The 22,679-nt window shown below is 40.1% G+C and overlaps 2 protein-coding genes across 2 annotated transcripts in view; both read right to left on the minus strand.

Moving 5' to 3' along the window:
- Positions 1-7: 7 nt before the first annotated feature.
- On the minus strand, positions 8-4,968 carry BRS3 (bombesin receptor subtype 3). Its single transcript, XM_042029363.1, has 3 exons — positions 4,333-4,968; positions 1,296-1,647; positions 8-563 (listed from the first exon to the last, which is right to left on the minus strand). Exons 1-3 carry the CDS (start codon positions 4,761-4,763, stop codon positions 156-158), a joined length of 1,191 nt encoding a protein of 396 aa, XP_041885297.1. The 5' UTR covers positions 4,764-4,968; the 3' UTR covers positions 8-155.
- A 7,093-nt stretch (positions 4,969-12,061) lies between these two features.
- The window catches only part of ADGRG4 (adhesion G protein-coupled receptor G4), a 33,083-nt gene continuing 22,465 nt past the window's right edge, over positions 12,062-22,679 (minus strand). The window contains exons 17-21 of the mRNA XM_042029364.1: positions 22,267-22,370; positions 20,370-20,491; positions 16,891-19,775; positions 16,194-16,295; positions 12,062-14,772 (exon numbers count right to left, since the gene is read on the minus strand). Coding sequence (XP_041885298.1) covers positions 19,499-19,775; positions 20,370-20,491; positions 22,267-22,370 — 503 coding nt within the window. The 3' untranslated portion in view covers positions 12,062-14,772; positions 16,194-16,295; positions 16,891-19,498. The remainder of the gene's footprint in view (positions 14,773-16,193; positions 16,296-16,890; positions 19,776-20,369; positions 20,492-22,266; positions 22,371-22,679) is intronic.

Consider the following 22,679-nt stretch of genomic DNA (forward strand, 5'->3'; position numbering starts at 1 on the left):
CGTTTGATTTCTTTATTCTATATTTTGAAAAATGAGGAACTCCTGATGAACACACTTTCACAGACAGGGCAAGCCATGGCACCTCTTTCCAGGATCCCAGTAGCAGTGACTTGATAGCAAAGACTCAGTTTCTGTCCTTCTTCATCCCACATGGACTAAACACTTTCCTCTTCTTTCGTGATGCTGTAATCTGTTAGCAGTGTAACACTGATTTCTGAGCCATGCATGCTGCCTGTGACCGACAGGGCTCTGGTAGGAGAACTGCTCTGGGGAGCACTGGGAGGCTTTGCACAGAATGCTGCCTTGCAGCATGAGACTTGCTTTTTAAAATGTTGCCGGAAACTTTTACTCAGCCAATAAAGAGCGAAAGGATTGACGCAAGAATTGCTGAAGGCCAAGGCGCGGGAAAAAATAGTTGCTATAAGATGAAAGGTGGAAGCATCAACAGACGTGTGGTATGTGAAAGAGCGGTACAGGTAGAGGATGTGGTTGGGCAGCCAGCACAAGGCAAACAGAGCCACAAGCACCAGCACTGTCTTGGCAACTCTCTTGCGGGATTCAATCTACAAGAAATTAATGCATAGCTGGTATTAATACCAATTAATAAAATGTTTGTGTTGTTGGTGCTGATTTGCAAAGCAGTGTAAAAGTCTAAATGCATGAGTAATCAAAAAAGCAAAAAGTAAAAAGAAAATGAAAAAACAAACAAAAATCCTAAACCAGAAGAATTAAACAGGAAAGTAAATCTATTTCATAATTTTTTAACAAAGTATTCCCAGTGCAGATCACATTTCCTTTCCATTATAAATCATATGGCACTCTCATCTAGACTTGCATTTAAAAGTACAGTAATTAATGTGTCAGCTCACATGGATGAGGTCCCAGTGTTTAAAATTCAGGTTTTTCTGAAATGTTTTGCTCCCTATAAGAGGGGAACCAGCAATTTCCTAGCTAATCCTTAATTAGGTAAACACTCTTTTCTTAAGCTGCTTTGTTATATTAAATGAAGGCAGTAACTAGTGACTAAGTACAGACAGGCTACTCCTCTTTTTAACAGGGTCATGATAAAGCATGACAGACCCGTCCCTCTTTAGGGCAGTGTGGACACTCACAAGTGATGAGTCATGAGCATGTGTCATGCCTAAGTGCACAGCTGAGTTTGGATTTGAGTTTGGTATGGGCTGAGTTTGTGGAGATTTTTACTCCATTGTCAGGTTTTGTACTCAAGAATTCAGATTTAATCAGCACAATACACTTTGGAAAATTGGAGAGTTTAGTGCTTGATCAGAGCTTACCTGCTTATGGGCATGACCATGTTCTTCTGCTGGCATGTTGGATGTAGTTTTGTATAAAGTTCTGGCGATAAGAAAGTAGTAGACAGAAATGACAGCTAAGGGCACAATATAGAACACTAAGAAGCAAACCAGAGAGTGAGCTTCCTGCAGGATCTTCTCAGATACAGGATAGGGGGCACATGCCTCAAAAGTTACATTTTTCTCAGGATTGCTGAAAGAATACAAATCTGAAAAAACAGCCTCTGGGATAGCAAATATCATGGAGACAATCCAAACACAGCCAGCTTTACAGCAGGTCTTCAGGAGTGCATCTGAAGTCTGCAGTTCCAAGGGTTTAACGATGGCTCTGTACCTAGAATGACCAACATCACTATTAGAATAAACACAGAAATAATGCGAGCTCTGACACTGCAAAATTCTTAAGGCTAAAGCCATGACTCTTCTTGCTAAACTAAGGGTGCTGGAATTCTCTTGGAAATGAAAACAGACACTAGCTCTTTGGAATTAAAATGGAAATGTAAAAATTAACTTCAAGCATGTATTTTAATGGATTGGCAGGCAGGACTTGCCATTGAAACCTTCCTATGTAAAGATGACTTCTACAGTTTGAATTGGGATCACTAAGGGCAATCATCACTCCTAATTTTATGACACTGCCTTGAAAGATAAATGAGGGAATTAGTATGCAAAACTGATGAAGGGATGAAACAGGTTAAATATTTCATAAATACATGAAACCAAGCATGTTCACCCCTCCTTTCTTCCATCTTCCTAAGACCACAGCTGAGTGCAGTGACCTGACTCAAAATAATGCTCCAGGATTCATTCATATTTATAAAGCAGGAGAGGGCACTGCTGTTGATTCATGCCTGTGATTCTGCAGCATGTGGACTGAGTCAGGAATACGAGAAAAATCTGGATTAATCTATAGATGTATGATAATCTGTGTGGAAGTGGCACATGGAAAAAGACCAACTTCCATGAAGGCAGATGAAGAGCAGGAAACATTATACCCTGTTCCTAAAGGACCAGGGAGTCTTGATAATGCAGAAAGAAGCAACCCCTCCAGGGGGGCACAAGGCTGGCATGAAAAGAAAGGTGGTGGAAAAGGATCCAGAGGATAAGACAGCTTAGTTGTACCATTTTGCGCAAGCTGAGGATCTGGTCTTTTTCTCCTCTAGGCAAATTTAAATAGCAAGCTGGAAGCTGGCTTGCTATTTATCAAATAAATACCATTTTTATTGACTTTGAGCTCTTCTAGCACAGTGGAACATAACAGTCTGGTGTTGAGCACATGACCTGAGCTTTCTCTGTAAGTTTACCATGTAGTGACTCTGTGAGAATGTAGTGCAGAGTATTTATGTAGCAGCTACCGTGAAGAATTGAATACAGAAGCAAGTGTCTAAACCATAGAATCAGAGAAGAGCTGGGGTTGGAAGGGATCTTTAAAGGTCATCTAGTCATGGTGAATTCTGAATTGATGTCATACAGGACCAAGACCTTGGAGCTACAATAGATGGTTCAGTGTAAACATTAGCATTATCTTTAGCAGTAGTTAAAAAACCCTAAAATAAACCCAAACCAAAACAACAACAAAAAAGCAAAATGTTAGGTAGCATTAGGAAAATAATGGAGAGCAAAAGAGACAATTGTGCAATTACCTGTATCCCTGATTCATGCAACCTTTGAATACCATGTGTTGCTCTGCACACCTTAACTAAAAGAAACACAAACAACCTAAGGAGAGATTATGACATGAATAACCTGGAGACATAAACAGGGATCACTGTCTCTTATGACACAAGAGCCAGCACCCTAAATGAAGCCATGTGCAGTGCAGAAGTAAAAGGAGTTGTTTGGTACAGGCAGTGAAAACCATTGTTAAACAAGTTCAAGAAGAGGCTGAACAAGTATCCAGAAGAGAAATCCTCTGAGGTTATTAAATAGACAGAAACCACATCTGTTCAGTGTCATCTGAAGGCATAGGGTCAAAAATGTAGTTGGATAGAGGTTTTTATTCTTCCTACTTGTCTTTTCTTGTTCTTATACTACCACTGCTGGAGGCTGGTATTGGTCTACATGGATCCTTGATCTGACCCTATGTGGCCGTTCCTGTGCTGGCTGATTATTTTAGAGTACAGTAACAGTACCATTGGTAAAATTCTGGACACATGAACAATTCGCTATTACATACAATCTAAAATTGCTGGTGGACAAGATGAAGATATTTTTCCCTCTTAATAGTAAATTTTATTTTTTTGTTTTTCTACTCCTCAATGCTCCTGCTCCTGCTGATTATCAGAACTGAAATATCATCTTAGTTTTATTCATTCAAGAAAGAAGTACACAGAAAAAAGATTCAGCACTTCCTGACAGCAGTCAGAATACTGATCCCTCCTAGCAATGCTGTCCTTACCACCTGAGTTTAACTTCAGGACCCCTGGGCTATAATATTGCTGTAAAAGACAGAAGAACTACAAGAGAAAAAAAAATAATAGATATGCACTTTTCAAGCTGAAAAGTATATTAGCCATCACATCATGAGAGTAATTCATTTGTCCGTAAGTCTGTTCTGTGTTTTCTTTTGGCGTTTTATCCCATGTCAGTCTTTTATGTTCTAGGATTTTAAATCCTCCCTGAGTGCATAGATCAAAGAATTTTCACTCATATTCAGTTTTATTTTTCATGTTCCTCGACTACTTCACTGTACCACTAGATAGCACCAATATACTGTCTTTTTTTCTCAACTTAAGCCATTTTCCTTTTTTGTGCAATTGAGACTAACCCTTGTACTGTACTTCAAACTAATAAAAGGTCAGAAGAGTTAAAGAGTTTTTCTCACTTCACTACCTTAAAAAGAAGTGCTACGATTTTACTAACATGCATTTTTAAATTACATGGGAGACTGGTAGTTTGGGATTTTTAGTCTATTACAGTGTGCCGTTTAAGACTGTGCAAAATGATAATACCTGCTATTTTATCCATTTCTAACTTCAAACCTGCAGCATCTCCTGGTAAATCAGTTGCACAGACCCACCTGTCAGCACTGAGAACAGTCAGGGTAAACACTGATACTCCAACTGATGTTAACTGGATAAAAGACAGCAGCTTGCACCCAATTCTTCCGAAGAGCCAGGTATCCACAATGTAACGTGTTGCATCTATAGGCACACACGTTAACAAAAGCAGCAGGTCTCCAAATGCCAGGCTGGTGATGAAGATATTGGGAACCGTCTGCATTGATTTAATCTTGAAAAAGACTTTGATGAGTATTGCATTTCCAAGGAGACCCACTGAAATGATCACAGCATATGTAACATAAATTATGCACAGTATTTTTAATCCTGGAAAGGAGTCTTCAGTCCATTTTTCATTCGTGGTTTCATTATCAGAGCTTGATTTCAGTTCTGTATCATCTGTAGATGCACACAAAGTCTGATTAGCTGATTGCAAGTATAATTGAGACATTTCTTTAACTGTTTCTTCTCCCCAGGCTGGACTTCAATTAATCAAAAAAATGTTTAATATTTAGCTTGCAGCATATCAGCAGGGTCAGGGGAAAGGTACAGGTTTGCGTCTGAAATTCAGATTCCTGTTGCACATTGACTACTTTCATCCCCTTCTGGATCTCGAAAAATGCCTAGGAGAAATGCACATAGATCTTGTTCTGAACTGGGGAGGAGGAGAATATTTTTATTGGCTTTTCAGCTACTGGAACAGAGAGGGAGGGGGAAAAGGGAAAGGAAGTTTCTTTAAAGACATTAGCTGAAATAAGGTGGGTTTTTTCCTGGAGATGTCTGGCAAGTAAATATCATATTGTATCAAAACTGTAATGTTAGGGTTTGTATATTACGTAGCAAACCTTTGTTACCGTTGTTCAAAATTTTCTAAAATGGAAATAAAATGAAAACCTGAAATAGTTTCCTCAGTAGTACAGGTAAGCAGAGAACATACTAATTTAACACAAAACTCTTCAGTATACATTAATGACAGATAAAAGATATCAGAATATAGTTTGTATTTGCGGAAAAAGCTATAGAGACAGACTATGCTCTGATTAGTCTTTCTATCACAGATATGCAGTGACCTTCCAAAAGGCAATATAAAATCAAGATTCATGGCCACAGTCCTGGTAACACTTAGGTTTTTTCCCTTGAAGCAGCCCCACTGACATTAAAACCACACCTTACGCTAAAGTTTGAACAACTTCATATGTAGTTGCTGGATAGATGCCTGTTATCTTGCAATAACTCATGTATGTATTGGCTGTACAACTGATGATTTAAATCTTCTGAGAGAAAAAAACTTTTCCTGATGCTTTCTCAAACAGTCATGTTAGTAGTAGTATGGGTTTTCTTATCTTTAGATTAGTCAACAGTCAAATCTCACATCATCTCATTATGTGCTCAAATCATCTTACTTTGATGAACTCCTGACTAACTTTTGTGTAAACTAAGATACAAGAAATGTGGTGCATTGAGTTAAATCTCTTAAAATTAAGAAAGCCAAGATCTAATTTCTAAATAGTGGGAGTGGAAAAGGGATCAAAGCCTTATGCCTCGAAAATTTAGATCAGGTGCTGGGGTATTTTTGCTTTGGATTGTTCTTGAGCTGTGACATTGGAGTGGGGAAGGTACCCTGCTCAAATCACAAAAGCAACCTTATAGCAGAGTCCCTTTAGCTGCACACACGCAGCCACACAAAATCAAGCTTGTTTCATTTGCTCAAAAAAAACTTCTCTAAGTACTATGCATGAGAGGCCTAATTTGTCCTCTCCCAACCCCAGTCCTTTCAAATATAACCATGCCACAGATATCAGGTGGTGAAAGACCAGGTGGTAGATTGTACATCAAATGGAAGATCTGTACTGTGGCATGGTGGGAGAAGGAGTCACTGATGGAAAGAGGATTCATGGGTTAAAAATTCCAATTATGCTTTTTGAAAGTGCTTTTAGAAGAGAAGCTCTTGTCATCATCAACCACAATATGTCCTTTCATGCACGCACACTATGTAGGTTGCTCACAGATTTAGGTACCTTTGAGGATCCTGATTATGTTGTCCACCCACACTGGCGTAGTACCATGCATTAAATTTAATACAGAGTTCAGTAACTGTAGCAGATTGTGACAGCTTAATGTCAGATACTTACATAAAATGTTTCATTTTCCTGTATGGGAGAAGCAGGGTGTCACCAAACATTGGAACTAATTGCACTCCACCAGGTGTTGAGTACTCAAGGGTGGCATCTGAATGAAGCATTGGGTGTTTAGCTGAAACTGGAATTGAGCTGAAAGAAGCTTGTTGCTTGCCTTGAATTACACCACAGGTTGATTAATGCACCAAAGCTCAGCCAGCAGCAGAGATCCCAACCAATGCTTACAGTCCCTGAATTTCCAGAGCCATCTGAGAGATTCGGGCTGGCAGTGTGAACTCTGAAGCCTGGTAGTTCTGTCACTTGAGCATTTTGTATGTTGGGATGGAGGACCTAAACTGATACCCCTCTGTGTAACTCATAATCCACAGGACTGGGCTCTTGAGCTGTGAGTTGCTCCCACCAGTTAGTTTGGGGGATGATTCAGATATGAAGGGAAAGCAGACAGACCTCCCGACCCATATTAAAGCCTCTTGAGGACATCAACATGTGTCACAGATGCAAGCAACTCCAGAAAGTGGCAAAAGCTTAAAATTCTCATTACTCTTGGTACTTCATGTGCTGTTCATCCTGAACTGGATCTGAGTTCATGTACCTGGACCTGAATGCCCGTTCTGATGCTTCATGCTTTAGAATCCCCCCCAGTCTGGAAACACAGACACATTTTCCCTGCTCTCTCTCTCTAACAGAGCACAGTACATATGTCTAATCCTGCTCAGAGCAACATGAAATTCTACTTGGTTTTCTCTTTCCACTGAGAAACTGCTTTTTCCCCCATCTTTCTGCCTCCCAGTGGGAATGTGGCAGAAGGAAGTTTCATCATTTCTCACAATTCTTTCTTCAGTCCTTATATTACTGGAAGTTTTAGGTAGTTGCCCAGGTTCTCTCTTTATGGAGCCTAAGATACCGTCTTAGTGGATCAGTAGGAGGTGAAAAACACTATTTTCAAAAAGCACACAAAATAACATTGTTTAGGACCAATGAAAATCTGAAGGACAGACAGCAAACCACATCTGCAATTTATGATAGTAGAATTTTAGCTATTTCTGATAGCTTTCTGTTGTACAAATCCAGCTGAAAAGGAAGAGAATGGCATTGTTATTCCAAACAGTAAAGTACTCTAAGGCATTATTTTAGAGCTTTGCCTCCTGGTGTGAAAAGCAATTTGAGTAATTCTAGCTACTTTTTCAAGTTCCAGCTTCACAGAAAATAAATGCTCCTTTTGAACTCCATGCTGCAAAAAAAAGAAGAGTAAAATACTCAAGAGTATATCATTTAGCTGCATTTTTAATGCAAATTTTCTGTTTTAATGCAGTGTGCCAACTGACTGAAATCATTGCCATGCGCTGCATAGTGTCACCCACTCAGAAAAATCTTTCAGAACCATTTGCTCTGCACCAAGCCAAAATAGAAGAAAACAGCCAAAGCCTTAACTCACATTAAAGAAAATTATTTTCCAAAATAGTAATTGTTTTGTGTTGCTTATTTTTGTTATTTCAAGGTACATTGGTCATTCTGCATTGATCGTTATTTATACAAATATGTCAGAATGCTTTGTAGCTGAAGTGCTGGGAACACAAAACTGATATACACTGAACTGCAGCTATATTAGCCAGCCTGGTGTTTTTAGGGTAATTTTAGCTCACTTTTTTTCGGTTGTTATTGGTATCACTTCTGAATAGAACTATTTAGTTGTCTTAATTCTTCTTTTATGTCTCAAACTCATTTTAGACCCTTCGATTGTCTCTCCTAGCAGTTTCACCATCTGTTTATTGTTGGCTGACGTATCCTTCTGTCTCTCCCCTGAGTGAACTGACATTTATGTTTGTCGGGTGTTTACGGTAGAGAGGTTCTGAACAGCTTGTCTATCCTAGTTCTGAATTGGGTAGACTCCGTTGTGGCATCTTCTCTTATAAAAGGCTGTTCTCAGGTTAGGATCTCTCCTGCAAGTGAGCCTGGTTGCTCTCCATGTGCCCAAACTCTTTAGTGCGAAGTGGGACTCTGCTGCTGGGACACCACAGGCACATTCCTCCTACTCCTCCCAGGATGAGGAAAACTGATTTAAGTCTAGAAGTCTTCCCAGATCAATGTAAATCTTTCCCTTTCAGCAAGTCCCAGTAGCCTTCCTTTTAGGTCATGTTTTTCTGACATGCAGGAAAGCTTTTTGCTCCTTCATCAAGAAGTCCTGACCTGGAGTCCTTTAACAACTCCAATTTATAAACCAGAGTTTGCATTTGTAACTAGAACTTCTGAAATGTATTTTTCTTCCTAGTGTTTTCTGAACTGGCTTTGGCACCTCTGTGTTGGGAAGAGGAGTCCCTGCTCTAGAGACCATATTCTCAGGGATGGGTGTGTGTGATTACCATGTTTCTGACTTACAGCAGTCAGAATGTGTTAGAGCTTTAATGTCTTCTCTTTAAACTGATATTGTCAATGGCATGACAAATAATGGCAAGATGAGGGGACAAAAAGCCATGTCATGGCTGTGTGACTGTTCCCAATCCTTTTTCTAGTTTTCAGGAAGGCAAGTGTTAAGTGGAGAAGCCTGAATGCATGCTGGAGTAAGCATCCACGTCAGAGAGAGCAGTCCATGTTCAGAGAAGATTACCAACATATTCAGGGTTGTGTTCTGTTCTGCTCTGTCCTACTGGGAGAATGGGAGTAAGTAATTTCCACGGACCACACCGAGTGCCTCCTGGAACAGAGAGAACATCACCTCCTCATCTTGCCAGGCATCTATTTCAGAGCTACAAGTCTCAGGCAAAGGGGAGGAATGTTGCAGAGGGCACTGCCCACGCTGGATTCCTTCACTTATGATGACAAGAGCTTGATTTCAGTGTCTGTCAATCTGAAGGTTTTCACCACTAAGTGGGAACATCTTCTCTACCCTGTATTTTGATTTTTTTACTATTGCCCAGTCTCCTCAGCAGCTGGAGACTAAACAACTACTGAGCAATGAAAATGGAAAATATTTTTTAGTACACTTCAGTGACAATTTCCTCATCTGTGTCACATTCATAGCAGAGTGTAACCATTTATTGTCAAAGACTACCTATTTAGGAGAAAAATACATTGGTTTATTTTTGGGTTTATCTGTGTGGAGTTGATTTTACACCAAGGGCTGAGGGAGCTGTGCAGGTACTGAGACTCAGGGCATAAAATCCTGTTGCAATGCTTAATTGGAACAGTGTCCCTGTTTTTTGAAACTGAAGACGAGCTACCCAATTAAACTTTCAAATACCACAAGACTTATCAGCATGTCTAGAAGCAAAAATAATACCATCCCAGCCGGCACTGTTACAAAAGTGAGATGGAAGGTCAGTTCAGAGGAGCTGTCCGGAGCAGCATTCAGTGATGCAGCAACAAGATGGAGTATCTTTTTGGTTAAAAATATAAGAAAAGAGTTTCTGATTTTGTTACGATGCCCAAATCCAGCCTGTTCAGTGGACTTAGTGTGCTGCAATTTGGCTGCAACAGGATCTCAGATGCTGTCATTAATCTATGGCTCCAAATACCTTTTATCCTGTTTTTCCATTCTTGCATCCCTTCCAGCCCCCTTCTCCAGGAGTTTCCTCAGCCAGTGTCAGTATGGGAATGGCCAGTGAAATATTGGTGTAATTTCTTAGAAAAGAGAGAAAAATAAACACTGGAACGTGTCCTCACGCTTCTCTAGTTACAGGAGCAATCAGGCAATGAAGTAATATAGCAAGGATAATTCTTTTGGGCATCTTTGAAACTCTCCACGATACATTTAATTTGGAACCATTAAAGTGCCATTACATGCTAAATACTTTCTGATACCAAAAATACCAGAGAATTGTGCATTAAGACTCAACAATCATCTTATGCAATAGGCAATTATCTTCCCAGTATTTTGATTTTTAGTCTCAAATCATTTCCCATATGACATTTCTTTCATTGTCCCAGTAACTGTCTGCTAAATTTAGAAAGAATTATACATCTTGGGTGTACTGCTAACCACTACTGCAGATTCACACAGTCAGGAGGAAGCTTAAACAAGCCATACTGACCCTTAGCTGTCATCCTATGTAATATTTATCTATCCCAGGGTTACCAAACCACTGTACGTATGCTGAACTAGAAAGCAGCTTTAGCTACTTGTCCATGAGGAGACTTAAAAAGTCTCCAGGAACGCATGAGTGAGCTGCCTACACCTTGGATCTGCATCCCGTGACTTAGCTAGGATGAAGAGTGGTGGAGTTTTGTGCCAGTCTAAATAGTAAAGTCGGAGGGGGGAGTGTTTTGTTCAATTTACCACAACTGCTGCTGTGATTTTACTATCATTTTTTATTTCTCTTGTATCATCTAACCTATTGTTAACAACCCACTGAGATCTGACATCAAATAATTGTCTTCATAGATAAATATACCTTCTGAAATCCTTTTATTGCTTTAAAATAGAGCACACATTTCCTGGTGTATGTATCACTAAAAATAAGCAATCTAGGAGTAAATTGAGAGTAACTTAGAAATCAAAGCAGCTTTTACATTGAGTCATAGAATCATGGAGTGGTTTGGGTTGAAAGGGACCTTAAGATCATCTCGTTCCAGCACCCTGCCATGGGTAGAAGTCAACTGATAGAATCCAAACGGGGAGAAGGAGGATGTTCTTGTATTGGTCACACACCGCTCGTGTTCCAGCCAGAGCTGCAGAAGCTGCTCCCATCATTTAAAATTATTAGGGTGTGAAACACAAGCGCATAGAAAATTTCATTAGATTTGTCTTTGTGCGTGTCCTCTCCCTGTGAAAACCATCAATGCACAGTTCTGTGACAGAATGTCAGCACAGATATGTTGGAGAAGAGCAAATGCAACAGTGCTGGTGCGGAAGATGTTATTTCAGCCCAAGGAAAATTACACATCTTCATTCCAGCTGACAACCTACACAATGCCATGCTTGAAACATAAATGATACACTGTTTAGCTGGAAAAGGCATTAGGCATGTGATGGAGAGTGGAAGTGAGCTAACCACCTTCCCAGAACAAATAGCGCTTTGCATTTTACATAAACAACTTGACAGGTTTTTAAAAATTGACTTCCAGATTAAAAAAAAAAAAAAATCAGTAGGAAGAATGAAGACCTCCCCTCTGTGCAGCTAGCCCTTCTTCCCACTGGTACACCTCCAAAGTGGGAAGCATGCTGATGGATATGCCCAAGAAATGGCATTTCCAGACATTTCTCGGCAGCCTGAGAAATCTTCCGTATTCCAGCACTTTTCTCACTGCTTGTCCAGCTTTTACCTGAATCTTTGTTTCTCCTAATCCTTTATGAGGGCATCTAGCAAAAACTTTAGAAAATCAAGGTACATTTCAGCTTTTATCAGGAATATAAAAAAACAATTACAGGATGCAGGAGACAAGGCCAGTCTTATGTTGCTCTCATGTTTTTCCCCCTTCTGATGTCTTTTTATTTTAAATTAGAGTCATAGAAAATACTCTTGGAAGGACTTGCCCTAAGGCAAAAATCAACCAATACCAATTCTGGCAGATATTTGTCTCATCACCCTGAGTGTTTTTTAAGACCTGCAGTGACGGCAATTCCATGTGCTCTCCAGACCTCTTATTCCTTAAAAATAGAAATTGTTACCGAACGTCTATTTGTAATGTAAGCCTATTATTTTCTGTCCTCTGAAGTGAATGCAGAAAGAATTACTGCATGAAGGAGAAAGTGCAGGTCAAAGCAAGGTGATAGAGACACATCAGACTGTCCACCCACCTGGTCTTATTGATGTGGTGGAGAGAAACTGGTCTCAAAGGGGCCTGGGGGAGGACTAAAACTCCAGTTCTCCCAAAGAACTACATAGTCTCTTTCCTTAGTCTCTCAGGATCCCTGAGAGTGGGGTGTGCAGCAGCCAGGTTAGGGGTGCAGGGGAGGTTAGGCACAGCTTTAGCACTACAGCACAGTGTGTTGTGCTTCACATTGGAAAGCAGGGAAAACAGCAGCAGATTGTGGAACAAAGAGTTTACTAAAGAAAATAAAAAATACAGTAGTTCATGTCCAACATAATGAACTGCCATTTATGTTAAATTTCATTCCCCTTGAAAGCAATTTCAAGTTAGAAACAAGTACAAGCTGGACCTTGGTTGCATGTTTTTAGTGCCGAGATTTCTCCCATAGAACCAAGGAACTGAAGGTGATCTGTCTGATTTCAAGTAGGTTGGCTGTAGCTACTGTACATTAAAATATTCATCTTCTTCCACTAATTGCTATGTGGGAGTTATTCACAGACTGAAAGAACCTTTTGTCTTCTGTATCATACATACCAGTTCTAAGACATCACTCCATTATATTATTTTACCCCTCTATCATGGGTACAGGTTAGTGTTCCACTATATTAACAATAATTTAAAAATCTTTACTTGAATGATACAGAGAAGGGCATTCAAAAAACTAGGATGGTTGAGCAGGCAAATTTCTGATTCAAACACATTTGCTGAAAAAAAGCCCCTGCGCAGCAGATGAGGAAAATTAAGTCTCTCTTGCGATGTTATGAAATAGAGTTCACATCCTGCTGTATTCACAGCAAAGCAACACTAAAGGGAAAACTTCCTTATTTCCAGCTCCAACGATAGTAGGGCTTTATTGTTCTGTTTGGGTTTAGTTTTGGGGTTTTTTTAGGACAGATAATCTGAAACCTATACCATACCTGTGGATACCCCTTGAAGTTGGGAATTTCAGTTTTTAATGTTTCCACGTTCCATTGGAAGGTACTGGGCAAAATTTTCAAACACTTAGACATGCATCTACATCTCTTTAGGGATCTAAGCAAGTCATCATTGACAGCAGGTCTGAAAATAAAAACATACAACTGAGAGGAACGTCGTGGAAATCTGAGTACAACTTTTTCATGTATGAGTTGGTCAAAGACCATTTCAGAAAAGTAAGGAAAGATACTGATCAAGGATCCTAGATATCCATGCTTGAGACAGTCAGCCAACAGGCTCAAAAATATCACTTGTAACTCAATATTACCAGTATTAGATTCTGAGATTGATGCCTGAAGTGAAACCTAAGGCATCAAGATAAGTATCAGATGAAGAAGGAAACAGAGGGCTATCAGGACAGTGGAAAGGGAAAAAAAGGAGGATGAACTATGAACGGGGCTCAGGATGAGGAATGTTTCCAGTCTCTGTTTAACATGAGGACTAATCTTGGAAACACAGTGGGACCATATCCTTTTGTGGTCAGTACTGCTACTCCTAATGAAGCCTAAAGTTGAGTCATGGGATGTTTTAGCTCTATAATTGTGTCCAGAGTGATATCTGTACATCAGAAGTAATTCTTTAGAACTGTGTTTCTACATGCCTCAAAAGAGAACCATCATTAGATAAGCAGAGGAAAACAAATTCAGTATCGGTGTAAAACTCCTACTTTCTGTGGATACTGCAACCCTGTATCCATAGATAGTATTCTTCGTGGACAAGGATGGCTGGTCTCACCATCTTCTGGAGATACAGCAGCGGGGTTGTAATGGACTTCAGCTGTGGGAAAGAACTGGGAACATTTTTCCATTATAATAACTTGGTTTATTGTATTTAGAAAGAACCTGCCTATGCAGCTTTAATGTATGTCTTTGAGGAAATAACAGAAATCAGCATTTTTCCAAGACCAACCAGGAATGTTTGGTGCTATTCCTTTTTCAGAATATGTCTCTGCAACAATTTCTCCATCTTGGAAGGCAAAACCTTCTGCTAGGATTCTCCTGGTTTAAAAAGGCTCAGAGCATGTCCTGTTTAACTTTCTGTAAACCCCAAGATCCTTGCTCTTTTGGGAATGCAATTCCAGTTAGAGAGCACCATAGTCTGTCTCAAGACTATGGTGCTCCCTAATTGGGAATAGGTCCCATGAGAGTGGCAGTCAGCTGGCAGAGGGTAGAATATTCCTTAGGTACCTAGGGTGGCAGCTGAGCAGGGAGTTCCTGTCCTTTTGGAGAAGAGCCATCCCAGGATTTTAAGAGCTTTCTTATTTTCCCTAGTACAGCAAAAGCCATCTGTTATGTTAACCCCCAAATGGAAGTCTGGCACAGACAAAGCAGCGAAAGGTTTCCTATTTATTTCCATTGATTAGGATTTGACTGCCACCATATGGAATTTATTATAGTATATATCTATTATAGTCTATGCAGTGCACACGGTTTTTCTTACCAGTCTTAAAATCTGTATCTGGAGAAGTCCTGGGAAGGAAATCTGCATTGAAAGTCGAACTTGTTCCATTAAAATGTAGACTCCACAAAGCCTGGGAGAGTGATCTGTGGTTTAAATGCTTTGGTTTAAATCCAGCAGTTGCACCTGACCCACTCCAGTCTGAAATCAGAGAGTGGAAGGTGCAGAAATAAAATTCTGTACAGGTGCCACATCTCAAGCTACCAGAGAGCAGAGAGGGGAATGGTCTGTGCTTGCTTCCTGTGCCATCCTTGTGTCATCCTTATTCCTGCCCGGAGGCCAGGGGTCTCTGTGCCACACAGTGCACAATTCCTGATACTAATTTTTACATTAGTTCTATCACACTTGTGCAGGTGGGGCTGGATACCAGCAATTCAGTCTTCTATTTCCCCTTGAGGACCCAATCTAGTAATACTAATTTGATAAGGTCACAAAGAAGAAGGCAGGAGTCACACAAAGGGTAGGAATTGCAGCCTCATCTTTATTCTGTCATACAACACTGACCTGGCTTCTGCTCAAGGGAGAACACTGTGTGCCACTGAGAGCACTTGTGCTGAACTCCCCCTCTGCAAACGGAAAGCTGCCTCTTCTTCAACAGCACAGGGTGCACAGGATGCTGTGCACAAGACACAGGTGTTAACACAGGATTTTTAGTCTGGTTTCCTGAAAACCAACGGGCTAAGCTTCTCCTTTGTTATACCCATTCATAACATCAACTCATTTTGATAGACACACAGAGTTATTAAATTCTTCCACATTTCTGTAAAAAATCAACATCACTGGAGTAGCCCAGAATAAGCCACGGCACATGCTACTTCTTGCTGAGCTGACAGATAGAAGAATATTAGAATAATTTAGATTGGAAGGGACCTTTGGAGGTCTTCACTCCAACCTCCTGCCCAGAGCTGGATCGAGTTGGTCTGGCATGTGTCTAGCTGAATTTTTACTCTCCAAGGAGAGGGACTCCCCGCACCATCTTTCTGGGCCACTGACACCCAACTACCCACATCGTGAAAAAAATGTATTTCCTTATAAATAATGTGAATTTCCATCACTGTGGCTTGTGTTCATTGCCTCTGGTCCTCTTGATGTGCAGCTCTGAAAATCCGCCTCTTTTCTGTAACTACCCCTCAGATAGCCGAAGACAGCAAGACATCTCCCTTCTCCTTCCCAGGCTGAGCAAATCCAGCTCCCACACATAAAAAGTAGCAACTAGTATACCCAATATTCTGCATAAATTTCAGAATCTCAGCTTTATGGTGACTGGAAAGCCACCAAAACCATGGCTCACCTAAGGGAACCCTGAATGGCATGTGAGAACAGAATTAAGAGAGAGCTGAAATCTGTTTTGGAAATCTGCAGTTTTTACTGCATGCTGTCACCCCATTATCATATCATACAAGCAGTTAATGCAAGAGGATAAAGACCTATTAAAGAACAATTATCCAATGCAATGCAGAAGGGCTGTTGAGAGGAGCCATATTTCTTAATGCAGAACAAATGTGACACCAGTAGCAGACGAAGATTTATGAGTCAACTAAACAAATCCCTTCAGAGCTTACCAGAATAATCACTCAGACGAAATCTTCCCCAGCAGAAGTGTACTCGGCACTGCTTCACTACTTCATCCTTCATCAGGCAGTGAAACACAAAGATAAAGAACCCTAAAGAAGAAAGGAGAGATTCATGGGTTTTCATGCGTATTCTCCAACCTGCTGCCCATTTTCTAGACTTTCGTCATGCCACTGACACCAGTGAGTTCTGTGTGGGCAAAGTGTCCCTGGGCCAGCATTAGGATCTTTAAGGTCCCTTCCAATCCAAGCCATACTATGATTTTATAATCATGTTCTCCCAGAGTTGCATTGACTTCTTCATGCATATGAAAGGGTGACAGGAAGAGTTTTCTGCAGATTTGGTTTAAGAACAATCTGCAAGTCGATGTGGATTCTATCAGCCATTTTTATGCCCAGATGAAAAGGATCATGCCAGCTCCTGAAAAGGTGCATTTATTGGGACCTGTGTTTCCAAGACATGAATTCATGTCTTTAATAGTCTTTCTATCACAGCAATACTATCTAAACAACACTGTCATCTCACTTCACAACAGAACATTCCTTTTAAAATAGCTAAAGCCTGTAATACAAAAGCTGTATCAGGTCTCCTCTTCGACCATGCTTGAGTTACATGATAATACAGATTTATTTCTATTTCCCATCCCTAAACCATTGTGCTTATTGCACTACTCCATTCAGAAATTACCTTGCAAGGTGTTAAAAATGCTGAAGAGATACAAGAAAAATATCCTCACTGCTCCCCAGGCAAAAAAGGCAAAACCCCAAGTTAAGCCCAAAAGAAACATCAGGCTGAAAGCACTTTTGAGGTCTTGGAGAACACCCTGTTTCCAGAATCTGGATGTCTTTTGTGTCCTTGTTTTTACAGAGTGGATTTGAAGGAGAACAGTGATGAACATGGCTGTATTAATCAAAAATATTAAGAAGAAATAGGCCACAACGGAGATGTAGAACACTGTGTTGTCCTGGATCCAGCAACTGCAAGAAAGGGAGGTGTGTATTCAATAAGGAGTTTTGTGAGGGGGAAACTCAGGAAGCCTGGTTCCCAAAGTAAGTATTCTGTATGGTTCTCCAACACCTAGTTAGGGGCATTCCCTAGCACCTGCTATTTTCCCCCAATGAGGACATTAATAGAATCCCTGCACTTATCTTTTTTTTATGGATGTTATGGAAATTCTTTAACTTTAAGACATTGATATTTCTGCCAGATTCAGATAAACCTGATGATTGTTTCACAGCTTAATAATGTATAAACACAAAGACACACTGCCTTAGAAAAACCAAGTTAAATACAACTTAATTAGGAGTCTAAATAATAGCATGCCACTGGTTAGCTTTTCCTTAGACACAAATTAGTGAATTTTACTTTTTTTTTTCTTAACATCTTTTTGTTAAATATGGGGAACAATTTTCCCTCTGAGGTGTCATGGGTGTGTGTTGCCTCTGTGATGGGAGAAAATTCAAATATTCCAGGTAATCTTCACCAACAAGTGATCAGATTGTGCTAAACAAGAAGGAGGTGGAAACGTTCTTTGCTATAAAAGCATTTTTAAAAAGGGTGAAAGAATGCAGTGTTTTCCCACTGGAAAAGAGAGGAGGTTGAGACGATTTAAATTAAACTACTTGAAATTATGATGAGACAGTGATGTGAATTGACATTTAAAAAAAAAAAACAACAGAAGGAAATGTGGAAAATCCTGGAGCAATTATTGTGCCTTTAGATTTTACCAGAAATCCAGAACATGCAGAAGCATATACAAATATCCCATTAGACTGGGTTAATTCAAAGAAAGAAATTTCACAAAAAATAAAAGTGGAGTTGACTGGCAGAAGCCTTCCCTGTCCTCGAGCCCAGTTTACCAATGTGAAAGTTACTCCATGTAGTAGCCATGCATTCAAAATGTTCCTATGAACCAGAACCTCCAAAAGGAGAGGGTAAAGATGGGGGAGAAGAGACAAAAGTGAGTTCTTTCTGGTTATTTCTTGTATTTTTCAGATATTCTGGTGACCATAAAAAAGCTTAAAATATTATACTTACAAATTGCTGTAAGGATGGCTCTCAGACAGTGACCCATTGCCATAGAAGTCTTTATTTATAATGAGCACAAGAGTAATTACAATAGCTGGTATTCCTAATGTGGAAAGCAAAAGAAAAATAAATAGTTTGATTCAAAAGAAAAAATTGAGAATTTGGAAAGATGTCAGATAATCTTTGATATGTAATTACAGCAGATGTGTGCATCTTTGGATCAAACTCTACCCCCAAAGCTCCTTCTGAAATAAGTGCAATTAGATGTGTAGCATAGCAGGTTTAATCTCCTTATTTATGCAAATTACAAATGAGTAGTCATAAAAATATCTGTGTTTGCAAAATGTTTGTGAGTCTTCAAACATCTCCAGAAGGGATCCAATCTGGTAAAATAAAACCAACTGATTATTACAAAAGCTGAGTGTCCAAGGATAAGCAGACCACAGCAATTTGTTTTAAGAGCTTATAGAGACAGACATTTCCCAGGCAGTGCTTATCAGTCTTCCCTTCCACACATTTCCCATATTTTTTTCAGTTCTAGCTTTTCCCTAGAGAACTGCTGGCAGCACCATCAAGGATGGCTGCCCCTGACAACAATTGCGTGGGACATCAGATCTGAGGATAGGGATGATAATATGCTGCGCACTATTCAAGAGTGCTCTGAAACAGCATCTAATGGTGACCCAGACAATCCAGCCCAAATTCTGCTCTAGGTCAGTGCTTCTGATAACACCTTTTCTAACAGGTGAACCAGAATTTGGGTTCTTTTTGGCATGTTTCTCCCAAACAAATCGCTGATACATGTCAAGGGAAGTCCTTGGGAGAACAGTGAATGAAAGCCAGATCCACTCTGTGCATGGGAATCAGGAAGAGAATGCCAGGAATGGACACGAGGCCTGAAGAGGGAGTTAAAATCACCTCTGAGGATCACCACACGGGTGAAGGCTGTGGACAGCATTACTGCCCCAGTCACACCCACTGATGTGAGGTACCACGATAAATCATCCTGTAAAGAGAAGAGGGGTAGGAAAGCAGAGTCTTACACCCACTTTCAGTTGCATATGACTGTGCAGGAACCAACAAGCACTCTCTGCTAATGTCTCCCCGGATGGAAGAAATCTAAGCTGAACAGCCTGGGGGAAGAGATCCATCCTTGTAGTGCAGGGTGTGCATTGCATTTCTGCTAGCTCAGTGTCTTCACTTACCTCTGTAAATATGCCCCAATCTTAGAGAAGCTGACAAACACAGAAGTGGAGGGGAAATCTGTCTACTTACCCCAGCCAGCAATGCAGCATTTTAGAATGTACTTTGGGACATAAACATTGAAAACTTTGACAAGAGCCAAATAAAAGTGAACAGACTCCAGGGACATCCATGTGAATGCTGCAAGAAGGAAATAGTGGAGGAGCATGGCCATGATGATGCAGAGGCCTGGCTGGTTGAACGAGGTCAGCCAGGAATTTGTGAGGAAGACCATGTTCAGCATCAGCAGTGCAGCACAAAGGTTGAGCAGGATTTTTGAGGGGTTGTCTCTCCGCACCTTCCTAACAAGAAGGGGGAAGTCCACAAGGTTATCACTGCATCATCCAATGTACAGCCTATACACAGTAATATTCCAGATTTTTGACGTAATATCTCACCCGTGTCCAGGGGTAAATTTTTGAAATGAGAGAAGTTTTTACTCTTTACAGACATTTTACTGTGAGGGTGGTGAGGCCCTGGCACAGGTTGCCCAGAGAACCTGTGGCTGCCCCATCCCTGGAAGTGTTCCAGGCCAGTTTGGATGGGGCTTGGAGCAATGTGGTCTAGTGGAAAGTGTTCCTGCCCATGGCAGGGTATCAGAATTAAAGGACCTTTTAGATCCCTTCCAATCCAAACCATTCCATGATTTTGTGAAATTTAGGAACATAAAAATTGCTGGACAGTTCAGACAGGTGCTTGTATTGAAGTATGAGTATTCAAATCCCTCTAATTTTGCAACAGTCAGACATCAAAATAAAACAATATTTATACTGTCAGCTCTCAGTCTTCCCTCTTATGCATCAGAGAATCAAATATTAGCAAACATTCTGATAACTGCTGCAAATTCATTATTGCCAAAATATTTAAATCAGTGTAAGAAAAAGGATCAGACTTACTCAAGGGTTAGGTATGCCATGAGTGTTATTCCCAAAAAAAGGGAAGAAGCACCACATCCTGCATAGCTTATCAGAGTTAATATATGATCATGTGTGACATCTATTTCTGTCCGAGCCAAGTCCTGTGTTACAAGATAGAGAAACACAGTTGTTTGCCAAGACAGATTTAGAAAATTCCTTTCCACATTTTCACATTGTGAAATTCCTGTTCTGCTTACTGCTACTTTTGGAGGTTTTCCATTAATATTTTTATGTGTTTCTTATTGTATAGTCCCACAGAATATCCAAACTAGTAAACGGTAAATTAACCAGCAGTATTTAAAGTATCCAGCAATAAGTTGTGAAGCTAGAAAAGCTGTTCTTCAAAAACTGCAAATTCAACATGGATTCCAGGATCTTATAAAAATTATTCCACTGGGAGCTCGCTTTGTAGGAGAAACTGCTTTGTTTCAGTGTCAGCTGCCATGCTTGGCAACTGCACAAACCTGCTAAATGTCTTGGAGCATGGTAGGCCCTACCTGTCCAGAAAGCACCACTGCAAGACCAGACAGGAGCCCTGCTTCTCCACGGCTGCTGCCAGGAGGAATATCGAGAGGATTTTGTTGCTCCCTGACACAGCTTCTCCGCTATTTTGTGAAACTTTGAACCTCAGAGTAGTAACCTACATCTCTGATGTACCATGGACGATGCTGTTGAATACCTGTAGCTGTGCCGATTACCAAAGTGGCAGTGAGAGGTGTGATCTGAAAATCAGGTTGAATTCTCCTTGCTTGAATGGAAACTTGAGCAAGTGTGTGAAATCTGAACCATCTCAATTCCTTTCTGAAAAGCCACAATTTTACTCCCAGGAGGGCTTTTGCCTCTGGAGCAGGGTCATGCTGACCTCTAGGGGAATCATCCAAAGGCAAAGTTAGGGCTGCATCCCATCCTGTGGGTGGTGTCCTACTGGGAATAGACAATTTACCCTATTTAGTTTGCTTAGAACTCCCCTGTCTCTTTGCCTTTGTTGCAGCCCATTCTCAGGTAGTCATCCGAGCTTTTGATATTTTGCTTTTAGAGGCAGTTTTCTCTGTATTACCTCTATAATAATAATTATTATATAATATAATAATTATCTACTACAGTATCCCGCAGTGGCAGGGAGGAGAAGAGAGATCCAACAGGCAGGAATTGTGCAGTAAGATTGATTTATTTAATTATTTTACAAACTCTTTTATAGACTTTTTTCTTCATAGTCTAATTGGTCAAAGGATCAGCCACCCCTTGGGGTGATTGGCTAAAATCCTAAAACATCCATTGTCAAAATATTTTTCTACTGTACCATAAACAAAGCTTTACAATGTCGCAGGTGTTCATAGTTTATAGAACTCTGCTAATATCTTCTGTGAGAGAAATTATCTCACGGGACTGGAAAGAAGCAAGAAAAATTCTTGCTAACAGCAATATTTGTATCCACAATTATCTCTAATTATTTATTTCTGGAGAAATAAGAGGTGATAGATAATGACATCTCCCATATTTATACTAAACTTCACTTTCTGATGGAGCATAGATAAAGCTTTCAAAAAGATGTAATGTTGTTAGTTGCTGCTGGCAGTTAATAAATTTAACACAGTACTTCCAACACAGTAAATAACCCATTAAGGTTGATTAAGTTACACTGCAAAGAAGTACAAACTACATCTGTAAAACAAAATTGCCTTGAAACAAGTGATATTTAAAGGACTTTACGCCGTTAAATTATTATAACTGGCTTTTTTGTTATTGCTGATTTTGGCAAAATTGCAGATATCTAACAGCTTATATAGATATGAATCTCCCATCTCTTCTCCAAAACTAGTGATGACTTTGTTTAGTGCCATGGGATTTTCTGGGAGATGATTCATAGAGTACTTACCAGTAGGACTCCAAAATGGGTAAGATGGTTACAAAAACAGATTGTGTAATTCATATCTGTATATTCCATTTCACACCCTGATGTATTCCAACCACCCAGTCCATCTGTGTAATACAGAAAAAAGGATTTTTAAGCAGAGGTAGTCACGCTCCGTCATTTATAGCTCTGTAGCATGCAGGGTGTGTGAAGATGAGCTCAAGTTAGTACAGATTGCAGGGTCATTTAGCAGCACACAAGTGAGATTTCACACCAAAACACATCTTCTGTAGTTGCCTGAGAACCTCAAAGCTTTTGGTGGAATGAATGCCTGCACACACAGAAAGAAGGAAGATAAAGAACCTAGTGCTGGGCTAGATTGTGCTGGAGGAAAAGAAAAGAAAAGAAAAGAAAAGAAAAGAAAAGAAAAGAAAAGA

Source organism: Corvus kubaryi, unplaced genomic scaffold (genome assembly GCF_017639235.1).
Source record: "Corvus kubaryi isolate FWS band 111438036 unplaced genomic scaffold, C.kubaryi_AGA036_p1.0 37322, whole genome shotgun sequence".
Taxonomy (NCBI): Eukaryota; Metazoa; Chordata; class Aves; order Passeriformes; family Corvidae; genus Corvus; species Corvus kubaryi.